General features: G+C 41.6%; 1 protein-coding gene across 1 annotated transcript in view; it reads right to left on the reverse strand.

Annotated features, from left to right (window-relative positions):
- The window catches only part of LOC119162163 (cholesterol 7-desaturase nvd-like), a 48,847-nt gene extending 23,709 nt beyond the window's left edge, over positions 1 to 25,138 (reverse strand). The window contains exons 1-2 of the mRNA XM_037414634.2: positions 24,942 to 25,138; positions 10,726 to 10,849 (exon numbers count right to left, since the gene is read on the reverse strand). Coding sequence (XP_037270531.2) covers positions 10,726 to 10,849; positions 24,942 to 25,136 — 319 coding nt within the window. The 5' untranslated portion in view covers positions 25,137 to 25,138. The remainder of the gene's footprint in view (positions 1 to 10,725; positions 10,850 to 24,941) is intronic.
- Positions 25,139 to 25,461: the final 323 nt, after the last annotated feature.

The raw sequence follows: 25,461 nt of genomic DNA on the forward strand, positions 1-25,461 counted from the left end.
ATTAGAGGAATTTAGGAATTATGGTACCATGGTTGGCTAAATATTCAAGCCCAAATTTTATTATTCCGTAAGACGGTTATAAGCTTGAAACGAAAACAGAGTTAAATAACCAGCTGTAGAAACTATGGCTGGGCAAATATAGTTTAAAATGGTATCGTGATATGATACAACGTACTCGGGCAATAACTATTTTTGGTACAGATCAAAGATTCTACCGCAATCAGTGTATCCAGGACAATATTTGCCAAGTATATCTTGAGCTATTGGGATACCTCTGCATATATATATATATATATATATATATATATATATATATATATATATATATATATATATATATATATATATATATATATATATATATATACGTGTGTGTGTATGTGTTTGTGCTGCGGCAAACAGCTAGCACACAAATTTTATTGCAAATTTCTTAACTTCAAACAAAATGAAAACAGCTTCGTATCCGTCATCTGTCTCAAGAGCTCTTTATGTCCTACTGAAAGTAAATTACTTCAACTCCAAAATGACTTTTTGGTTTAGCTTTAGCTGATGAACATGACTGTTCCTTATGCACTAATTGTCTGAGCGGCTTTTGCTAGTCACCTTTCTAATTGATGGCACACGCTGCTCTATTTTCCGAGGATCTAGCTGGCTGCTATCTGACTCGAATTACCCTAATAAAGATGTTCCACATTATGGTGCAAATATCGATGTAGTGTTTTACCTTTTTCGTAAGCCTATTACCGTTTACGCCATATCCGTATTACGAACAGGTCTATAACAGTGATCATGCTGGTAGTAACTTCTCTTGTATTACATAGTATATATGTAACGGTTCGAATTGCTATGAATATTAGTAGTATGATTATCTAAAGGCGTGAAGGTTCCGTTAGCCAGATAGTCACTATCATGAAACATTCTAAACTTTTTTTTTGCCATGAAGGAGCTCATGTGGCCTAGGAATGTCTATATGTATTCTATACTTTCGCGAAGCGTTAAAGCCCACGGCGGCACTATACACTATTACCACTTACAGCTCAATTTACCTGTAGATTAATAAAAGTAAAAAAAGAAGAAAGAAAGAAAAAGGTTGGCCTAATAAAAGAATATAAACCAAATCAAAATAAACAAGGAAGTTCTCCAAGACAGTCAGAGTGAAGCAGTCTAGAGACAGGATACAGGCGTAGCACGTAATATAGCTATAACAGTTTAGCATAAAATAGAGATACAATTTTTTGAGGATGAAGAATTTTACTACGAAAACTTGAGCTAAAGAAGAAGACACCAGTCTCATGTAAGAGACATAATTTTCGGCATGTTTTTACGCAGTTTTTGTAAAAATTAAGCATGAAGTTTTGCGAACTTGTGCGCTAAATTAAAACAACAAAAAATTGACTGCTTGTAAAAAATAGCTCCCGTGGCTTGTTGGGAAGCTCGGAAGGATAACAGAGCATTCGGCATAACCATGTTTGTCCAATATTTTCTCAACATCTTTAACGTGACTCTTAATAAATTTTATTATAAGAACAAAAACTCAATTTCGCTTGTTTATGAAGGGTCAATATTTCCTTGTTTACTAAGGGGTAAAATGTTTTTTTTTACTTCATACCCGTGGCATGCTCAAATTATTATGTAGTTATCCTCAATATTGCCTTGACATAGTACTAGTGGAGATGACGCAGACAGTTCAAAATTGTGGTGACTTCACATCAATTCAAGCGTGAAGGAAGCGCGTAGCAGGTTGACCTTCCTTGCTTCCCTTTATTTTCTTCTTTCTTCTCTTTCTGCTTCATTGATTCATTTTCATCATTGATTGATTTAAGTGGTTTAACGTCCCGAAATTTCTGTATCGTTCTCTCCGCTCCTGTATCTCTATTTTTTATCTCTTTCTCTTTATCGTTTCCTTCTCTTTCTCGCTCTCAATCTCTAATTCTCGTTGTTTTTTCTTACTGTCCTTGCTCTTTCTTTTCTACATCTTTCTGTCTCTTTGTATGTTTTTTGTCTTTTTATATTTTTATACCTCATTTGCTCTTCCACCGTGGTGGTCTAGTGACTATAAAGTGCTAACCACTTAAACGCGTCTGATCAAGCCTACGCGTCAAGAGCGTACAATGCTCCTTTCGGGGTACGAGACAGAGGTGCATACGCGACGATGCGCGAGAGATCCAGCGAGGCTTGACACTTTCGCTTACGTCACCACGCGTACAGCGGCGCCAACCAAGCAGAGGCCGCGATGCCTCCAAATGCTAAGCCTAATGGCCACCGCTTCGAAGGCACCGCCAGCATAGCCGAGTGCTGGGCTCAAGCACGGAAACTACTCCAAACGTTCCTGAATGACCGCTTCGTCATATGGAATGGCACGACGAATGACTGCGAGTGCAACGATTGTGACACAGTTTCGTGCCATGTTTGAGTGACGCCGATAAATCAAGCGTATTCCAACCGGCTACGCTTGCGCAGGTCCTGCAGTGTGATCATCAGCCAAGTGTAAACGTTGTACAGACTATTGCAGCATGTCGGTGTTCCTGTGCTTTGGTCTTTGGTCTGTGATTTTTTGTGATAAAAATTGGCCTGTATCTGCACGTTGCACTGCAAATGTCGTCTAACGATGATAGTCAACAAAACAAGAGTGAACAAAACATTTATTTGATTTCCTGCGCAAGAAAATTGGTGAATGGTATTCTAGAGGTGCCGCATTCGTTAGAGTGCCTCGAGCGTGCAGCGAAGGTGAACGAGCGCATCAAGTCACGTCACACGTGAGACATAGGCTCTGTCTGGCAGTTATCCTGGAAAACGGAGTGTACGCGCCCTGCGCACCCGTCTCGGAGGTGATAAGGTATAGAACGCAAGGCGATGGGTAGGGGCCACAACCGTGTCGTCTTAGCAAAGCATTAGAAACACTTGCCTTTTCGTGGAAGCGTTGCATGATCAGCGCAGCGTGGTAAGCGCTACGGTCCTTAGAATTTCTTATGTATGCATTTTCTAGTAAAAGGCACACTTACAAAATATTGACGTGTTGTTATGGTGCCTCAGATATCCGCAATAATCGTTTTTCAATTGACAATCGCACAATTAGGAACGCTAAACATTAAGCAATAATGGTGGGCGCTGCGGATGGGGACTGCTGTTTGGAGTATCGTTTGGTCACTTTGGTGTTGTTTAGGGTAGCGTTAAGAGAGGACAAACAGACAAATGTACACAGACAGACAGACAGACAGACAGACAAAAATGTTTGTGTCAGAACCAGTGTCTTTAAAACCAGTGTAAACAGGCTTCAGAGGTTTGAAGCTTTGAGCGTGAGCCCTTGCCTACCGCGAAGTCAATTCAAAGAGGTGTCGTCTGTATTCAGCGTAGGCCTCTACCGTCGAGTTCGTATGAACGAGCTCATGTGCGAAAAAATAGTTGAAAAAAATCTATAGTAGTTTCCGTCGCAATGTAGGCACCATATACAACACCCAAAAGATCGCGTAGTGCCTACGGATCAGTTTTTATCTGCAGTGTGTTTGTTTTCAACATCGGTATTCATCATCGCTGAAAGCTAACCTCGCAATCGCCAACCCGCTTCGGTAATGTGAAAACGTACGTACTTACAGAAGTGCATTTGCGGATTTTATAACGCTTAAACATTTGTTGGCTTCGGTGCAGATTATTTGCGTGTGTTTCTCAACTAACAAGTGTGTACTGGTTGATAGCAGTGTGATGTGGTTTCGTGCTTTGTACCGGCGACGCTGATACATTCAACTGTTAGCAGTCTGATTTCCATTGATGTATAAGACAGAAACTTGAATGTACGTTGCTGTGGTTATCGAAGAAGAAAATTTCTTGATTAAGTGCTGCTCTTGTTACTTTCTATTTACCTTCTTGGTTCTTGTTCTGCTTCTCTGCCACGCTCGGTGGTCCATTCGTTGTTTGGCAACATTCCAACACACACTTACTTGTAGTCCATTCTAATATACTCTTACCCAAGCAAATAATGACGCTTCTCCACAGTTTTACCGCTTACTATATTACAAGACGCATTTTGCTGACAGCCGCACAAATAATTAGCTGAATACCTTGCAATTGAGAAACACCTGATTTGAAATCATCTGCACGATGTCACAAAAGTGGGGAAGAGAAGAGCGTGTTACCATATGTACGTACAGAATGAATGCAAGTGCACTAGCACTCTACTTTGTTTAAAAGAAATGCAAACAGTTCCTCATCTGTTTAGGGAGTTCATTCAGAGCTGTGCATAGATTTATGCCTTCTCGAGACTGATATGAGCTGAATAAATCATTAGATGGTTTTGAATAACAAATCTCTGTGTGTGTTTCAAGTACTGTTTAAATTCTGTTCATTTTTTGTATATGCACAAACTTTCACTATACATGCAGTTAGGCATATTTGAAATATCAAGGTATTCAATTTAGCTATCTTAGAAAACTTGCCAAAGTCTTCTATACCGTTCTCGGCTGGAACCCTATGACCGATATCGGTCGCATCATAAAATTTAGGGTATGCTTTAATGTATTACAGGTTATTTTGACTACTGACAAGATGTTAAAGCATTCTACGTTGTGCTTGGCTGCAATCTTAAAACCAATATCCGTCACATCAAGAAATTTTGGATGCATTTTGTAGACAATAAAGAAGAAAGTAACTACCCAACAAAGTGCAAGGGCCTTCAACACACCACTGACCTGCCATCATATTCTAACATAGAGCCATTTTTGTGCTCTCCAACGTGTGTTTTTTATAAAGGTATCAAACACTGGAATGATCTACCTGGTTTGGTTTGTGAAACAAGTGTGTACGACTTTTTGGAGGCACTTGTATGATATTATTGTTTTATATCTCTCATATTTTCCACGATGCATTCAGGAGGCAGCAATATTTGTTTTGGTTGGCGCACTTCTAATAATATTACTGTTTATATGCTTTCATTTTGTACTTATGTACACCGCTTCTGCAGTAGCCTTGCATAGGGCTTTAGTATTTGAAAACAAATAAAAATAACATCCGAAAGACTTCCACGCAGTGCTCGGTTAAAGTTGTATGACCAATATCTGTTGCATCATGAAGTGTCGGGTGTGGTTTGATGCATTGGAAAACAATGTGGCTGCAGACAACGTCTAAAAACCTTCCTCAAAAGGTTCATTTGCAATCTTATGACCGATAACCGTGACTTCATGAAGTGTGGAGTGTGGTTTGTGGCTTCAGAGAATACGTTTACTACAAACAACGTCCCGAAGTCTTCCATAAAGGATTGAGTTGCACTCTTATGAGCAATATTTGTCACATCATGGCAGAGTTTGTTGCATTAAAGCATGTTTCGACAACAAACAATCCCCAAAAGATTGTATACAGTGCTCTTTTCCTCTGTTATGACCTATGTCTGTTGCATCATTAGGAACCAGGGGTGGTTTGTTGCATTAGAGGATATTTCTTACAGGCACATAAACCGAAAACCTTCTACACAGCGCTCAATTCCAGTCTTATGGCCCAAACCTGTCACATCATGAAGTGTCAGGTTCGATTGCTTGCATGAATTGAAGAACATTTAGGCTGCAGACTATGTTCAAAAGCGTTCCATGGAGGGTTCAGTTGCAATCGCATTACCCATATCTTTGACTTCATGAAGATTTGGGTGCGATTTGTTCGTCAGAGAATATTTTGACTACATACAACGTTTAGAAGTCTTCTATACAGGATTCAGTTACAGTTTTATCACCAATATCTGTCACATTATGATGTGTGAGGCATCGCGTGTTTCGACTACAGAAAATTTCCAAAGGCATTCTACGCAGTGCTCCGGTCCTATCTTATGACCAATATCTGTCGTACCATTAAGACCCAGGTGTGCTTTGCTGCATTAGAGGATACTTCTACCTCCAAAATCATCCGAAAGCCTTCTGCAGAGAGCTCGATTGTAGTCTTATGACCTAAATGTCTCACATGATGAAGTTTCAGGCATGATTATTAAGGTAATGAGCGCTGTGAAACCTGAAGTGTAAACATACTGAATGTACCAGCATACTCACAATAATACTAATTAATTTCGTAGTTTAAGTATAGAAACCTGGTGATTTATAAACATTGGTGATTTATAAACATGACTAGGAGGAGGGGCTGCCGCCCCCATTAGTAACAAAAATGGGAGGGAGCATGTCAAATCCATAGGTTATTGTAATACTGAGGGGGGCCATAAGTGAGCCCCTACATAGACATATTAGGAAGGGGGGCACTACGACGAAGCTTCGCCCCATTCGCTTAAAAACCTGCGCATGCCTATGGTACACGTACAGTATCTGAATCGTGGAAACTTGGGCAAGTTGGTAGGACATAACTGAATGCAGGAACAGCGCAACCTAGAAGTAGTTACTTCGTAACTACGGAAGCGAAAATACAAGGACAGAAAAGAGCGCTGCGCTCTTTTCTGTCCTTGTTTTGTTTTCGCTTCCGTAGTTACGAAGTAACTACTTCTATGTAGCGCTCTTTCTGCATTTAGTTACGTACAGTATCCTTGAAGCTAATTTTCGTTCGCGGGAGCGGCACATGCACTGATGCCGATTTCTGGTGCGTACCGCTGTAGTTACTCTAGTCACTGCGATGTCGATTCCTTCTAATATAATCAAAGGCTGTGGCTGGTCAAGCACAATCAATATTTTAACTTGCTCTAATATCTTCAAAAACGTACGAAGACGCTCTAGTGGAGAACGCGCTGTTCTGCACTAAACTTGAACAGTCTCCAGCCAAAAGAGCAATCAACACTGTGCTTCAGCCTTGGCCACGTGAGTGTCGACGCGGTCAACGCATGCCAATGGTGGCGCACCTTTTTCCTCGACTTGTGCAACTAGACGCTTTTGAAGCGTACGCGCGCGCTAGTGCTTCGCCCTTAAGACACTCAGCCAGCTGCTAACCCACAGGTCCCGGGATCAAATCCCGGATGCGGTGACTGCATTTTCGATGGAGGTAAAATGCAGTAGGCCCGTGAGGTCAGATTTGGGTGCATGTTGAAAGCACCATGTAGCCAAGATTTCCGAAGCCCACCACTACGGCGTCTCTCATATTCATATGATGGTTTCGGGGCGTTAAACCCCTCATAACATAATCTCAATTTCACTATGTATTGTTCTCTCTCTTTGTTTCTGGTTATTTTCTCTTTATTCCTCGTTATTTCCCTCGTGTTAGTTCTAGTTTTGGACTGACATCAGCTGTACACTGTGGTGGCGCTTTTCCAACTTCTGTGGGGTATACTAACTTCAGGATTTTTTTTGTAACTCAGAAAAACCTACGGCCAGCTATAACAGAATCGCAGTTAAAATAAAAATTATTCAGACAGCTTAGATTAAGAACACGTTCTAAAAGCAGGGACAATAAAAATAAAATTATTATTGTGAAAACTGCTTGAATAAAGATCGCACCAACAAAAACGTTCAGTACACCATAATATATTCTGCTCGGCAATTGCTTGTTGAACTGAATCTAGCGTATACCGTTCGTGCTACATTACATAAACCAGTTCCATCAAATCGCTAATGTGTGGAATGCATGAGACGCAAAGCAACCGCATTCTTGCATTGTTCAGATTTTGTAACAAAGCACCACATAAGAGACACTCCGATGAAGATGCAGTAGCTGCTTTTGAATTTGCGCGATAGAAGCCACAGGCATTGGCGTACGTGCCACAGCGCAATGGCGAGCAGCTCTAGTGCCAGGGCTTCGACAACTGAACAATTCACAGCATATCCTTGGAGTGAATGATCATGAGCGGGGCGAAGCGTCCGTCAGCCAATCCGGGCTTCCGTCCGTCTGTCCGCGTGACGATCCGTGCATTAATTCATGCACACGTCCACCTGTCCATGTGTCCATCCGTGAGTCCACCCATCCACCTGTCTGTCTGTTTGTGCGTCCATCCGTCCGTACGTCCCCACACTCAACCATCCGTCTGTCCATCTGCCACTCTGTCTGTACGTCCGTCTGTACGTCCGTCCTTGCGTCCATCTAGTGAACACTCCAAGTGCTGCTATCTCCCATCTCGCAACCCCTGTGGCACATACCCGCTCTATAGTGGGTATGTGCCTCCGGTGGCTTCGTACGTACGTGCATACACATACATACATACATACATACATACATACATACATACATACATACATACATACATACATACATACATACATACATACATACATACATACATACATACATACATACATACATACATACATACATACATTACATACAACCATACATACATAAACACATACATACATACGGAAAGCCACGGACCCACGCCATAAGGAGCCTCGCCCCTAAAAAATCAATAAAAGTAACAGTTGGTTAAGGGTATATGATCGCGCTTGTTTTTGTCAACGTGGCGCAGCGCCACGATGCGACACAGTTCTAGAAATAGGAGCACGCAAACTTTTAAGCCAGCTTTCGCTGGAGCGGACTAGCAGGATGAAGAAAGAATGTCTCTGCCGTAGCCAGGTTGCTTAAAGGCACGATATAAGCTTCATACTCGGATTCCAGCTAACGTTCATTGTTTCGCACGATGATGTTGTTGTCACAGTAACCTATATCTTAAGATACACAATACATTATTTCATTTACCACAAAAAACAGATACTGTTGCACGTCTTGCGAAAAGTATCGTGATACCGATACAAGATACTTAAAGAGTATCTAATATACATTCATCTTTAATACTCAAAAAGTATCTAAAATACATGCATACTCCATGCTTCAAAGCACCGGGAGTGAGCAGTTTACCTCGTTGAGTGATTCCTCTCCAGATCAGTTGTTTTGGTCGATCGTTTGCTGTAACGAGGTCTTGATGAGCAAAAAATTAAGGGACCCTTATGCTTCGCCTTTAAGAGTTGAACGCGATCGCGAAATACTGCTTCTAGTGCGCCCTTTGACCGCTAAGTGCATACTTATTAGTATTTTGTGTTAGCGTGAATGGTACATACAGGATTTTCATCTAAAGCAAGAGTCGCATGGCTTCCAAGATACACACCACGTGCTCGCCATCTCGGAGGCTATAAAGAGTCTCACATTGCCTCACAGATAGCAGCACACTATCTAGCGTTTGCTGTTTGCTTGATGAACACTTCTGGAAAGGCATGATATGTTTCCCGCTAGATGGACATAGTTCTTCATTTTTAGAGCTGTTCTAAAGTTCCTCTGTGTTTTTATCGGCAAAGGCTTCTCTGCCCCGGCCTTTTGTGACGTAGTTTGAGGCTTCCCAAATGCTCCTACAAATCGCCAAATGGGCTCGTTTTTGTCGTGACACTTGTCAAACGAGATGCGTTGAAAGGGTCCTGAAACACTTATTCAAGTAACCATGAAATGAATTCCCTAGATGAGCTCTTTGCCTCACGAATTCAACGCTGCAAAAATATTAAGAATCCGTCCAGTGCGGGTGGAATTACAAAGGTTTGTCGCATTGCAATCGTCATATCTCTTCTTTCGTCCCAACGAAAGCGCTGAAAGCTGAGCAGGGAGAGGGGGGTTGAAGGGGCAGAGAAACTACCGCGCCTCGTGACTTTGAGCACTTTTTTTTCCTTCGAATGCAGGGCTTTTTCAGTGTGATCGCACGCGCACGCGCGGACAAGTAGCAGCCTCCGGCAGCATTCTCAGTAACTTGATTTTTTGATCGCAGACACACAGACTATTTTTCGCTCACAACCAACGGGGCCGACACCGCCGGCGGTATTTCTTCTACATGAGCTATCTCACGCTATCGCGTTAACCCAAATCCTGTGGAGTGGTCATTGTGTCTTACGCAGTCTCTTACACAGACCGGAACGCGCAAGTGTGTGCGCGCGTTCTGGCAGTGTTTGGGCAGCTGTTCTTCATGCTCAGTAAGGGTGGTCACGCTGCTCACCGGAGTGATCTCCGCTGTAAGCTGCTTCACGTTTAAAACATTCATAAGCTTACCGCTTCAGCTACATGCCTTCTCTATGGACGTGAGAAATGGCTATGTATATCCGAACACTCGCTTAAAGTCTGTAAACGTGTTACATTTTTTATTTATTTATTTATTTACAGTACCTCAAAGGCCCCAATGAAGGGGTTTTACATGAGGGGTGGGCTATTACAATCGGTTAAAGGAGTAGATGCTCGATCGCTGCTTTGAAGTTTATGATACTGGAGTGGTGCGCAACGTGAGGAGGAAGGCCATTCCAATCTTGTGCGGTCTTGACAAAGAAGGATGAAAGGTGCGCAGTGGTGTGAGCTCTTGGCGGGTAAACAGCTTTCCTGTGATTGATGCGGTCTGAATAACGATGGGCTGGCTTGATGGTGGGAGTACGAGGCGATCCATGATAAAACTTAAAAAACAGGCACAGACGAGCTATTCAGCGGTGTGACGAAAGGGTAGCGAGGTTAGCACAAGATTTAAGTTCGGTTACGCTTGACTGATATGAATAATCTGAAAAGATGAATCTTGCTGCCTGTTTCAAGTATTTTAGTATTGTTACTCTGATGAGGGTCCCAAACAGCGCATGCGTATTCAAGTTTTGGTCTGATTAGTGTCTGGTGAGCGAGTAGTTTGACAGGGGTAGAAGCTAGATGAAGGTTTCGGCGCAGACAGCCAAGAGCACGGTTTGCTTCGTTAGTAATATGCGTTATGTGAAGGGACCATGTTAAATCAGAAGAAAAATGGTATGTGTGATCATGGTATGTGTGATCTTCTTATCGAAGCTAATAATGTACGCATGGGTTGGAATGACTCACCAATGACGTTGAGAGCCTTCACTTCACCCGTCTGAAGCTGCGCAGACTCCACAACAGGAATCCATCCGTTCGGGAAAACGGGTGGCGCGTTTTTCATGGCTCGCGCTGAACGTGGGCGCACGGGCTGCAAAAACATGAGCGTGATTTTTTGTGCCTGCCAGCTTACCACTAAGTCCTATTCACTCAGTTCAATAAAAAATGACACATTATGCATTGTGTAATGCAACATTTGCACTCAGCTTGGTGCGTGTTTTTTTTAATAGACCCTTTTTAAAGTCCTCAAGTGCAGTTCACTGTGCTGCACATTCACCTGACCAACAGTGGTACTTCAACTGAAAAGGAGGTGTCGACTCCACGTGTTAGTGCTTGTACATTATTGTGCTTATATCAACAGAGCTCCTACCATTTCCGTGTCGTAGCACAAGCAAACGGCACTTTATTACGCCGTTTCAATAACTGTAGCTGCCATTAACTAGGCCAACTTTAACACATCACTGTTAAAAAATGTCCTATACCAGGCCCTGCGGTATAACAGCAAGGTTAACTCTTGTTGCCAGACTGTATCCTGTTGCAGCATAGGGCACTAATGAAGTCGTAGTTGCTTACAAACACTACAGATGCCGTACATTGAGCAACTACTTTAGAAACCACGGTATTTCTCCACGTTACTATTCCCAAAACACAAAATGAGGCCATGCTCATTTATCAACAATAATGATGCCATCCCCAACTATCTGCTATGAAGCCGTAGTGCCTCTAACACTGCTAACACCGTAACATAGGTGAAACCATTTAAACCCGTTGGCATGTACCGATTGTGTGAATAGCGTACGAGGAGTTATTACATAAACTGAACGCACAATTCATATTTCCTACCGCACATGGCACACATAAGATCTTACATTAGAATCGCAGCACTTGCATTGAAAGCATATATTTGTATCAATTACTGTTTGATAACAGCAGCTTCAACAAATATTCAAAGTACCAGAAAGTGATAAAAAATGTAGGTGCAAAGAGTGCCACATGCACCAGCGACCTAAACAGATCATTAGTGAGCATGTTTTCATACTGTCTCGAGCATCAGTGTATTAGTTAGTTTCTTCGTTTGTTGGTCTAACAAGGCAGAAGTTGTGTAGGCGAGAGGCCACAAAAAAGTATCGGTCAGTATGTTCAAGTTTAACCACTAATCCCGAAGTTTTTTCTTCTGAAAGAAAACTTTGAGAATGAGTTTTTTGAGTTAAGGCCATTCCTCAACAACAAGTTCTGATATAATGAAGCTTTTCCTACTAATAAGCAGTAATTTATACCATGGGTGAAAAGAAACCTTGGAACGCACGTAACATGCGTAATGCGTTAAATCTATTCCAACAGTCTCAGTGATTCCTGAGTGTTCTAAACATGCGAATCAGGTAAAAGGGGCTCCAGAGGACCCAGAACGGCGCAAAGCTTGAGACATCTCTAAATAAAGCTATTAACTTTTCATTCGGTTTTACAGGAATAAATGCCCGCAGCCACTCCCTCTGGTGAAAGGGCTTAATTTCCCAACCGGGGAGTGCTTTTTTCATTTTGAATGAGATGTACCAACCGGTGAGTGGTTTGCTGTTCTCGAGCACAAAAATAAACTATTTTAAAGTGTCAAAACGAATGTTGCTCATTTCAAGCCTTCTTCTAAGGTTCACATAAAAATGAATAAAGCATTTCTGTATGTCGTGTCGTTTCTTTGTTAAAGAGGAAGCTTTATTTGAGCTACCAACCAGCGACGGACTTGTAAACCGGTAAGGGATCCATTCTGTTATTACTTGAGCTCATACCCCTCAAGCAGTATCTACTACACAAGCACACATTATAACGACTCAGAAGTGGCGACCTACCTGCTTGCGGATGACTTTCGTCTATTTTACAAATGAAATCTAGTGAAGTTAAGTTCGTCTAAAAACCTGGAAAAAATTGCCTATGCCAATGTTTTCAATACTAGTCAGATATATGGGCCTGAACAAAACACAAATTTTGCACTTGACGTGTCTGAAGAACAATGTGAAGATGTGACACAGTGTCCCGAAAATATGGTACTCAAATGATAGCTGGATGGTTATCTCTCTTCAGTGAAGGTGCATGCAGCAATGGTTATGAGCGGAAAAGCGGATAGTCTTTTCAGACCATGGCTCTAAGGTGCCCGGTGCTAGGTTGAGCGTCATTGGTCTTGCTAGTAATTTATCGAGTGAGCACAGCGAGAAATCTGGCTCGCGTACCTCGAGTCACGCGACTTTCTTCTTTTTTTGCCATGTTATGGTGCATAACGCAGGCACTTTCTTCTCTGGGACACAAAAAAATGTAGGACAGGTAATAATCATTAAGCGAAAGGGAAAATGGAGAGACACTTCGGGATCTGTATGGGTTCCTTGAGTACACTTAGTCAGCAAGACCTGTAAATTGCTTTTTTATAAAATATATTGTAAAGAACAGGTGAAGCTTGCGGGCAGATCGTCATCGGTCCTATCATTATGGTCTTCGGTCGTCTTAATAACCATCGATGATTCCAAGAGTGGTCTTGTGGTAGAATTTCTTAATAATAATAATATTATTAATAGCAGCTTTATTATGGCATGTAGACATTACAATTACATTTTACATGACTGTCGCCTGACTAGGCTTAACTATCCGGCTCGAGGAAAAAAATAAACACGAAGCAGTAGCGTTGTCCGTAAGAAAGAATGGGGGTGCAAAGCAATCCAAACACATCCTATGAAAAATATCATGTAACAAATACAGGAAATCGAAGAGAACTTTTGTGGCATCGTACAAATGATTCAAACAATAACTTATTGATGAATTGCCGATACGAAGAAGCAAATGTTCAAGTGTAGCTAAAAATGCGCATACCTAACGATTGAAATCATATGAAGTACAACTACATTAGGCAGAAGACTTTGCGAGATAGAATCGCATAAAGTAAACTCGGAAGGAAGCAATTCATCCTAGGTCGAAAAATCATCTTATCTTCTTGTTAAAGTAATGAATGGATCCGCTTAGCTGAGCTAATTCTAAAAAAAAGAAAACTATTACATGAACGTACAATTTTATGCTGAACGGACTGTGTGCCATAATTAGTTACATCAACATATTGTGTGGCATAAATAATTAAACAAAGAAAGTATTTCGTAAGTTGCATTCAATATCTCGAGGGAGATACATGTAGCTAAATTCAGCAAATTTTTTTTGTTTACGGTTATAGAAAAAGACCATAAGTTCGAGTTTGTAGCGTTTAGAAAAGCGCACGACATTAAAACCAAGAATAAATTCCTATGGCTATTTGACCTTGTTGTTAGCCGCCTCAAATTGTTTATTTTTATAGTGACCATTTTTTTAGGAAATCAACCTTCTTGTTCCAAACAAAACTGCAGTATGTTAGATGCGAGAGAACAAAAAAAAAGGTATAGCTGCTTTGTCACAAAATGTGGTACAAGATGGTCGTCGTGGATGAAAACACCAATGTATCAAGCCATTTTCACTTCGACAATAGTGACATTATCAAACCAGCTCAAGTCATTGCGGAAGTGTATGTCAAGAAACTTGCAATTGTCATCTTTACATGTGACTTCGGAATTACCAAAACAGAGTGTTGGGTTGTGATTTATTGCTTTGTTTTTACTACGTAATAAAATGAAATGAATTTCTTTAACTTTCAATCTCGGTTGATTTAAGGTCAACAATCTGAGTAACTTTTTAAGCCAGCTATTTGCTTTCTGTTGGAGTTCTAGGTGGGGGCCAGAAAAAAGAGATTGTTGTCGTCGCCATATAAACAACGATGGAAGATGAAAGAAGGTTTATGTGACATTGGCAGCAGAGACGCCACGGGAAACATGATCTACTCGGTGTCACGAGGCAGAAGACAGAGTTTACTGACCGCTTGAAACTTATATCTTGAAAGAAGGGAAAGGGGGCAGAGAGGGAACAAAAAGAGAGAGAAGACACATGCACATTCTGTCCTGCGTCCACTTCGGCAACCGCTGGCGTTGCAACACTTCTTCCGCCTTAGTACCCATAACGATGCACCGTTTTTTTTTTTTTGTTCTTGTGAACCGTCGTAGTGGTTCTGCTATTGCAGACGCGTTCTTGGCGTCTTCGGTCGTCACGTCGTTGTCAGGCAGCGCCGATTCTCGAGCGTTCTTGCTGTCTAAGAACAATTACTTTTCACACTTTCGTGCGACAAGTAATCTCTGCCTCAGTATCGAGTTCCAAAAGTCGAGCACCGGTCGTGGCCCCTGACCCTTCCCGGCATCGATTCGTCACCCGTTTCGCAATTGCGCTCGTAGACGGATAGCCCGGGTGCGAAAATTTAGTCGGCTTGGCCGAAACACTGCGAAGGTTCAAAGACAAGTCCAGCTTTGTGCGCAACAGGTAGCCCAAAAGTATTTCCTAAGGGGAAAGGCCAGATTGCTGAGGCGTATATGTAGAGTTTCAAAGCACTCGGGCCAGAGAGGTCGTCAACTCGGCGTTTCCAGTCTTGGATAATCAGTTCTTAACAGTCCGCACAGCTCGCTCAGCAAGCCCATTGCTCTGTGGATGATGTGGAGATGTTTTATGATGAACACTGCCATTGCGATTCTTCAATTGATGGAATTCAAAGCCTGTGAAAAAATGTTTCATTATCTGACACCATAGTACGTGGTATACTAAACTGAGCAAACATTGTTCTCATGGCCTCGATGGTACTGCGCGAATTGGCATGCACGTTCTCAGTCAATTTTCTGGGCTGAAAACCGTATTGACAATCACTTATCACAATATTTGCAGCATGGTAAATAAATAAACGTTTGCGAATAATTCTTTAAGCAACCTTAAAAAAAGTGGTAGTACCTAATGACACCGGTAATTGCTGAATTGGTTTTCTTTCCACCTTTAAAGTTAACATTGACTTGGGCTATCTTTAATCAACCCGGGAACACACCGGTAGCCAACAATAGAATGAATATGTAAGTCACTGCTTCTATAAGAAAACCAATGCAAAGCTTGGTTGGCAATGGCGAGATGTAATCATTACCAGAAGCACATTTTTTTAAGGAAATTAGTAATGGATGTAATATCTCCTTCAGTCGGTGGCGTCAAGACTATGAAGCCGTAGTGTAATATATCATTGAAAGACGTAAAGGGATGGGGGTTATTATTTGGGAGGGGCATAGTGTTAACATATTTACGCGCTTCTAAAAGAAATGTTCGTTTAATTTGTAGGCTAGCGCAACTTTAATGTAATGAATGACATGAATAAACATTTCGAGAGGTGTTGCGTAACCTTGTTCCTGATTATATCTTTATTTATTCTAATATCTGCTGAAGGTTCTTACCTACACTCGAAAACTTTTTCTTTTTTTTTTGTAAAATGACGACCTTGCTTTTTAAGGTCGGCGTTTCACGCATTACGGTGCATTTTGTACTCGGCTAACATGTGAAGACTTCTTGTTTTGCGAAACTTCAAGAGTGGCAAGTTTTGCTTTTATTCTCTCAAAAAAAGCTTTGTTTCCCCAATATTTTTGGGTCTTTTTGTCTTCTCTAATAGCCACAAATAGGTGACATTGTAATGATTATTTAGGCTTTATTCCAATCGATGGTATGAGCATGACTATCGGCATGCTCGGCCAAGGGTGTTTGAAGCTTTTTTGTTGCTGCCCACGTATCTTGGATGTTCTTTTCGTCTTCTGATAAGGTAGCCTGTTCCGACAATGTTACTGCAGCTACTGTCTGCGCATGCTAACTTGTACAGAGTTCAGGGGTTATCTCTTGCTACCCAAGGGATCTTCGACATTCGCAAGCTTAGTACTCAACTTGTTGGTTGGCATGTGCGCAACATGATAGGCATACCTTGACAAGTTATAGCTTAGAGTTTCGCTGACCCAAGGAGCATATGGGACGCCGGTGTGCTTTCAAAATATCCATGGGATTGTTTCAAATAGAGGACCCGATCCGCGAATTTGTTAGCAAGCTTTTTCTCGAACCCGTTATTCAATATTCCTTGAAGTTATTTTTTGAATTTGCCGTTACATGAGCAAATGCACGTCGCTCGCACCAACAGAGGACCAATGACGGATTGCTTGGGACAGGCTTGTTGGTACGAATGTAAGTTCAGTCCGGTTAGGGTGCACCACAGCTGATACGAATGTCACGGGTTAGATCGGGGCCGTGGTGGTCACATTTCAAGGTGGCGAAATGGTAGAGGACCGTTTATTGTGTGATGTCAGTGCACGTTAAAGAACACCAGATGGACAAAATTCCTGGATCTTTCCTATATACGGAGTCTCTCATAATCGTATTGTAGTTTCGGGGCGTGTAAACCTAGATATTATTATTATTATTATTATTATTATTATTATTATTATTATTATTATTATTATTATTATTATTATTATTATTATTATTATTATTATTATTATTATTATTATTATTGTTATTATAAAAGTATTCTTATTTTACTATTATTATTACTATTACTGTTATCATTATTGTTGTTGTTGTTGTTAAAATTCACGTATATTAACTAGTATGCGTCGCCTCCTTCTGCACAGCACAGGAAAGCGACGCATACCACATATTACTCTAATTTCGATTCGTACCACCCAACATACCACAATCAGTCCGTCGTTTCTTTTTTTTTTCGGCGCGAGCAAAGCAGTTGCTCAAAGGACCACGAATAGAGGAAAGAATTTCAAAAAGTACAGTAATTAAGACCCATTGACGAACGGGTACAGCAAAAAGTTCATTAAGGGTATTGAAGATCAATCCCGCACCATCCTTGGGCAAGTAGTTTCAAATGCGCACTTGCATCCCACGTAATCTTGGAGTCAGTGAAGCTCTATGCCGTATAATTTGAAAGAATTACCTTTGTGTTGCACACATGTGGTGTAATGAGCTTAGGAATCAGCATACGAACATAGGAGGTTGCTTGGACAGCAATATATGCCTACTAGATACCATGTGCCCGCTGTAGCCTCAAGTTACATTGGCGACATTGGCTGCTTCATCAGGAGATGAAAAGAACGAGAAAGGGACTTGGGCAACAACAAGAGAGCGTCCAACGCCTATGCCAAGCGTGCCGATATTCACTGTCGCCGTGATCGTGGTCATTCTATTAGGATAACGCCGCTACAATAGCTGACGAAAGTAGCTCTACCATGAGACTACTTTTCGAATACGTGTTAACTCTTATACGACCATGGATACTATCAACCGGACAGATTGTAATCTACCGGCAAGCTTTACGCGTTCCCTTCGATGCATTTCAGGATCAAGTGACTTACGGCTCTTGCCTGCTTGGAGTGATCAAAGAACCCGTGCGGGTCGCGAAGCGTCTCTGTGTTTTCTCTTTAGCTTGGGAAGTGACCACTTCGTAATCTTCATGATGCCTGACCAGACGAACTTTCATCGAACTATTGAATGCATCTACTCTTTTTCTTGTTAACTGTCAGATCGTATCACGACCTCTATATGCATGTTTCTCCTTACGTTTTGTCTCTGGTTGGTCCTCATCATGATTATCGAGAGCTATACATGTTATATGCAGGAATAATTGAAGGCAAATAATCGCATTGTGCTTCGCGCAGTATGCTTCGCGATAGCATACAAAATTATTGTCATATACATATTAGCCGTAAATATATGAGAAGGCCCTTATATTGATGTTTAAAAGGTTTTACTCACATTTACAATCTTTATGCTGGCTTTCGCTGTTATTTTTTTCGAATAACACATTCAAAAACAGTGATTACGAAGACATTTGTAGGGCATATAACAAATACCAAAGCTTAGGTACTTCAGGTTTTCGTCTCTTTGCCTTCACTTCAGTCAACAAAGACGCCCTGTAGGAATGCCAGCCTCCAAATGATGCTTGTAGAATGTTCATATAGAAGACTCTGGTAATTTTTAACGTGCGGTATTTATATTTTTTTTACTTTTACTTTTACAAAATTTTATTTTTGCTGCAAACAGGACGATTTTTGTAAATTGTCCTATTTGAAAGAGGTAGCTCAGGTAAATGTTATACATTACAAGCATATTACGATTATTATGTTTGGACGTGTCATTTACCTTCATAGTCCATTCAGGTCCCAAATTACCAAATTTAGTATATATCAAGATAGTGAAACGTCCACGAGCGCATCTTGAGCATTCATGTTCTACAAAACATGTATTTTATAGACTATCATGTTTGGATGTGTCATATACCTTCGTCGTACGTTGGCATCGCGCAATACCAAATTTGGTATATGTGAAGCTAGCAAAACAGCCGCAAGCGCATCATGAGCGCGGCGTGAAGTGATGTTCTTACATGACACGCATGTATTGATTATCGCGTTTTTACCAGTCATATACCTTCATTGACGTATGCATGTTGGAGGCAGGGTAGTTAGACAGGACACTGGCAAGCTTTCCCAGGAAACGAAGAACCAAATTAAGAAGCGTCAAATCATGAAAGTGTCAAGTACAACAGACAAAATAGAACTGGCAGAGCTTTCGAAGTTGATTAATAGACGTAAAGTATGCGATGTAAGACGGTATAACATGGAGAGAATCGAACACGCTCTGAAAAACGGAGGAAGCGTCAAAGCAGTGAAGAGGAAACTTGGGATAGGCAAAAGTCGGATGTATGCACTAAGAACAAAGAAGGCAAAATAACTACTAATATAGATAGGATAGTTAAAATAGCGAGAAGTTTTACAGAGATCTGTACAGTAGCCGAGACAACCACGACCTTAATACTATAAGAACTAGCAGTAACCCGGATGACACCCCACCAGTAATGATAGAAGAAGTCAGAAAAGCTTTGAAGAGCATGCAAAGAGGCAAAGCTGCTGGTGAGGATCAGGTAACATCAGATCTGCTGAAACATGGAGGACAGATTGTGTTAGAAAAACTAGCCACCCTGTTTACGAGGTGTCTCCTGACGAGAAGGGTACCAGAGTCTTGGAAGAACGCTAACATCATCTTAATACATAAGAAATGAGATGACAAGGACTTGAAGAATTACAGGCCGATCAGCTTGCTCTCTGTAGTATACAAGCTATTTACAAAGGTAATTGCTAACAGAGTAAAGAAAACATTAGAATTCATTCAACCAGAGGAACAAGCAGGATTTCGAACAAGCTACTCAACAATTGACCACATTCATACTATCAATCAGGTAATGGAGAAATGCTCAGAGTATAACCAACCACTATACGTAGTTCATAGATTACGAGAAGGCGTTTGATTCAGTAGAAATATCAGCCGTCATGCAGACACTGCGGAATCAGGGCATAGATGAAGTATATATGAACATTCTGGAAGAAATATACAGGGGATCAACTGCTACCATAGTGCTTCATAAAGAAAGCAATAGAATACCAATCAAGAAGGTTGTAAGGCAGGGAGACACAATCTCGCCAATGCTATTTACCGCGTGCTTACAGGAGGTTTTCAGAAGCCTAGAATGGGAACAGTTAGGGATAAGAGCTAATGGAGAATACCTTAGTAACCTGCGCTTCGCCGATGACATTGCATTGCTGAGTAACTCAGGGGACGAATTGCAACTCATGATTACGGAGTTAGACAAGGAGAGCAGAAAGGTTGGTCTTAAATAAACCACGAGATTGAAGTAACTAGAAGAATAGGAATAGGGTGGAGCACATTCGGCAAGCACTCTCAAATTATGACAGGTAGATTGCCACTATCCCTCAAGAGGAAGATATATAACAGCTGTATCTTGCCGGTACTTTGCTACGAAGCAGAAACCTGGAGACTTACAAAGAGGGTTCAGCTTAAATTGAGGACGACGCAGCGAGCAATGGAAAGGAAAATGGTAGGTGTAACCTTAAGAGACAAGAAGGGAGCAGAGTGGATTAGCGGACAAACGGGGGTTAAGGATATCATAGTTGAAATAAAGAAGAGAAAATGGACATGGGCCGGGCATGTAGCGCGTAGACAGGATACCCGCTGGTCATTAAGGGTAACTAACTGAATTCCCAGAGAAGGGAAGCGGGTTAGGGGGAGACAGAAGGTTAGGTAGGCAGATGAGATTAAGAAGTTTGCGAGTATAAATTGGCAGCAGCAAGCACAGGACCGGGTTAACTGGCGGAACATGGGAGAGGCCTTTGTCCTGCAGTGGACGTAATCAGGTTGATGATGATGATGATACTTTCTTTATCCATTCACGTCACGTAATACCAAATATGGTATAGGTGAAGCTAGCGAAACGACCACGAGCGCACAATGAGTGTATGGCGTGTAGTGATGACTTACAAGGCATGCGTGCCATGATTTCCACGATAGTACTTGCCACTTATGTTCGCCATGCAGTCATGTCATACCAAAGAACTTTTGCAATATGTGATGTTAACGAAACCACCACAAGAGCAGCAACACTGGGCATGTAAATCATGACATACATGATACATGTCATGATTTTCATGTTATGACTATTGACTCATGCTCGTCATACAGTCATGTTATGCCATGGAATTTTGGTAAAGATCCGATCATAGATACTGCCATTGCATTTTGAGCATGGCATGTAGCCATGTCACTACATGACACTCATATCAATATTATCATGTTTATGCCACTCATATACCTTTGTCACCATCCACGCCACGTAACACCACATTTGGTGTAGGTGATGCTAGTGAAATGGCCACGAGCGCTCTATCAGCGTAGCATGTAGTTATGTTTTACATGACACGCATGTAATGATTTTTACGTTTGCATAGCTTCGTCATCCATTCATGTCACCTAATACTAAATTTGGTATATGTGAAGCTAGCGAAACGACCGCGAGAGCACCAAGATTATGGCATGTAGCCATGTCCTTACATGACCCGCAGGTCATGATTACCCTGCTTGCACCAGCCATATACCTTCGAACTCTATTCACGTCAGGTAATACCCAATTTCGTATATGTGAAGCTAGCAAAACAACCACGAGCTCATCATGAGCGTGGCATGTGGTCATGTTGTCACATGACACACATGCTATGATTATCATGTTTGCACCAGTCATATAACTTCATCTTTTATTCTCGTCACGCTTACTGAACTTGGTACATGTCAAGCCACCGAAACGACCGCGAGCACATCATGAGCGTGGCATGTAGTCAGGTTCTTACATGACACGCATGTCATGAATTTGACGTGAGTGCCTATCACTTATGTCCATGTCTTACCTTACCAGTTTCGCGATATGTCATGTGAACAAAACAACCTCTTGTGCAGCAGGACCATGACATGTAAATCATGACATTCTTGACATGTGTATTATGATTTTTATGTTATGACTAGTAACTTATGCTCAATATACAGTCATGTTATGCCATGCCAGTTTTGGTATAGGTATAATTATCCTAACAGCCAGGAGAGCTAAAAGTCGCAGGCGGCTAAATAGATAGATAGATAGATAGATAGATAGATAGATAGATAGATAGATAGATAGATAGATAGATAGATAGATAGATAGAATAATAGATAGATAGATAGATAGATAGATAGATAGATAGATAGATAGATAGATAGATAGATAGATAGATAGATAGATAGATAGATAGATAGATAGATAGATAGATAGATAGATAGATAGATAGATGTGGTCAAACTTGTAAAATTTTGTTAAGAAACGCTTTGTATTTAAAAGATTTCTAAAGGAAATCGCCTATCGTGCATTCGTGTCTATTTGTTCAAGAATCAAATCCTATATAAGGCAAATAAGGCAATTTCGTGTATCCAGGTCTCTGCCCACCTTACCCCTATTTACTCATCTTCAGCATTAATATTAGTCCTATGCGTCTCACGTTCACACTCACGTCTACAAACAAGCATTTCGATGCAGAAGCGTTTGTACAGCAGCTTCATATTTATTGATCAGAAGCGTGTGCCACTGTGGGGAGGGGAAGATGACTCAACTCCCGCGGCAAACTTTTCAAGGGAAGTTTTTAATGCAAACCATTTCTTAGCGAACTCCGATGACTTTAGCCGTATCTATCTATCTATCTATCTATCTATCTATCTATCTATCTATCTATCTATCTATCTATCTATCTATCTATCTATCTATCTATCTGTATATCTATCTATCTATCTATCTATCTATCTATCTATCTATCTACGACTTTTAGCTCTCCAGGCCGTTTCGTTAATGAAGTCTGTACCAAAATTGTCATGGCTTAACATGACTGTAGGTGGAGCATAAATGAATAGTCACAACAAGTAAATCGTGATATGCATGCCATGATTGTCCTGATAAACACGTCGTGGCCTTGCTGCTCTAGCGGTGTTTTCGTTCACATGACATATTACAAAACTGGTGTGGTGTGGCATGATTGCATGGTGAACATAGATGACAGGTCCTAACGTAGAAATCACGACAGAAAAAATAGCGCAAAGAAACGGGGACACAAGACGAGGACACACGGCACAGCGCCTGTGCCGTGTGTCCTCGTCTTGTGTCCCCGTTTCTTTGCGCTATTTTTTCTGTCGTCACAATGCAGCAACAAGCCCAAATTTCGACAGTGTAGAAATCACGACTACATACCATGGTCATGATGCGCTCGCGGCCGTTTCACAAGCTCCGCTTGTACGAAACTTCGTATTACGTCACGTGAATAAATGGCAATTGTATATGACTTGTGCAAACATTATAGTTATGACATGCGTGTCATGTAAGAACATGACTACACGCTACACTGATTGTGCCCTTGTGGTCATTTCGCTAGCTTCCCATATACCATACTGTGTATTACGAGACGTGAATGAATGGCGAAGATACACGGCTGCTGCAGACATGATAATCATGACATGCGTGTCATTTGGGAGCATGACCGCATACCACCCTGATGAAGTGTTCGCGGGCATTTCGCCAGCTTCACTGTTACCGAATTCGGTATTACGTGACGGAAATGGATGACGATGGTAAAGGACTCTTACCAACATGATAATCATAACATGCGTGCCATGTAAAACACGACTACATGCTATGCTCATAGTGTGCTCGCGTTTGTTTCGCTAGCCTCATTTATGCCGCATTTGGTGTTACGTGAGTGACGTGAATGGATTACGAAGGTATATGACTGGTGCAAATATAATATTCATGTCATGCGTGTCATGTAAGAACATGACTACACACCACAATCATGATGCGCTTGAGGCTGTTTCGCTATCTTCACACATACCGAACTTGATATTATATGACGAGAATAGAAAATGAACACAAATTCCAGGCGCAAACATAAAAATTATGACAAGTCATGTATGGCATGAATTACACGTTTATCACTGCTTTTGCTGGTATCGGAAACCGTAGTTGTACCGTAGTTACGCGACTATAAGCAACATACTTGCATCTAATCTAGATACCTGAGTGCGTATAATAATTGTACTTCTGTTTACTGTGTGCTATGACCATCCACCTCGTAACGTTGTGCTAATTTTAAAGTGACAAATAAACCTTTCTCATTCCTTTCTCGCATACCGTCGATTCCCACTGTACGTGGGAGCTGCCCTTTTTTCATAAACGTATCTCATGCTGGTCACGTTTAAAAACAACTATTAGATCACAACCCCTCATGATTCGTTTTTGAAGTGACGAGATCAAAGGCTCGACTTCTAGCACAAATTATGTGAGATATTGGCGTTGAACAACATCCACACCATGATCAAAAAAGATAATCGCTCGTTAACACACTCATGAGCTGATTGACTCACGCTTACCTAGACTCAGATTGAGCCAAATGTATGGGCCTGAGTGATGCTGGTGAAGATACATTTAATGGGTCTGAATCAGAGAGTGCCCTAAGCACAAAATAAAGTTCTTCAGCGAGTGTAAGTGAGCTCCTTTGTTTTCTTTTTGCCTAACCTGTACTAGGTACAAGCTAGGCAAAACTGTAGTGTGTGTCTACGAAAAATGAAATCTCAGCATTGAGAAAAAGTCAGCTCTCTGCCTTCAAGGGGCTCTCTAAATCATTTTTTTATATTTCCCGAAATCGTCTCATCCCACAAAGTGCCCCTTCCTGTTTAAACGGCCCCCATTCGAGCTGTTCCAGAACCTCAAGGGGCCGAGGTCACATGTGCGCAAAGATGTTGGAAATGTTTGAGTCCACAACATTGCTGTCCGCCTCTGTGCTTGACAGTGCGTATACGAACAGGCCCTTGACGAGAAATTAAAAGCCGTTTTGATCGCTCGAGTGGAAAAAGTTACGAACCTTCCGGGAGTCGTTCAATGTCCCCTTCTTCTGGAGCAAATAGCACACGATGGCAACTACGAGTGAAGCAACGGCAGCCGCAACGAAAGGGCGAGTGTCCCAGGAGACTGCGCTTGCGCTCGTCATTTGGTGCAGGCTCTGAAAGATTCGTCCGAACGCCCCGGAGCTATCCATGGCACATAACTTGGACCGCATCGAAAGCCCTGACTGTCAGAAGCGGAGACAGTGGGAGCGCTCCTTTTCAGCTACGATAACGATCTTTGGGAAAGGGTGGTTCAGTGGCTCGGAAAGGCGGAACCACCGGCATGCGTCATGTCTCAGAGGTTCGCTGAACAGTTGGCAGCGTCTTCCTGCGTCGACCGTCTGCCGATAGCTGTGGCCAGTGTCGACACCGGAGCGGACGACACTGGAGTAGTGGTGTAAGCAAGAAAGTGAAAGTACGGGTGGGGGGAGTTTGGTGTGCAGACTGCTTATTCTAGACGAGAAACTCCCCCACTATACTTGTCCCATGTAACTAAAC

Source organism: Rhipicephalus microplus, chromosome X (genome assembly GCF_043290135.1).
Source record: "Rhipicephalus microplus isolate Deutch F79 chromosome X, USDA_Rmic, whole genome shotgun sequence".
Lineage (NCBI taxonomy): Eukaryota > Metazoa > Arthropoda > Arachnida > Ixodida > Ixodidae > Rhipicephalus > Rhipicephalus microplus.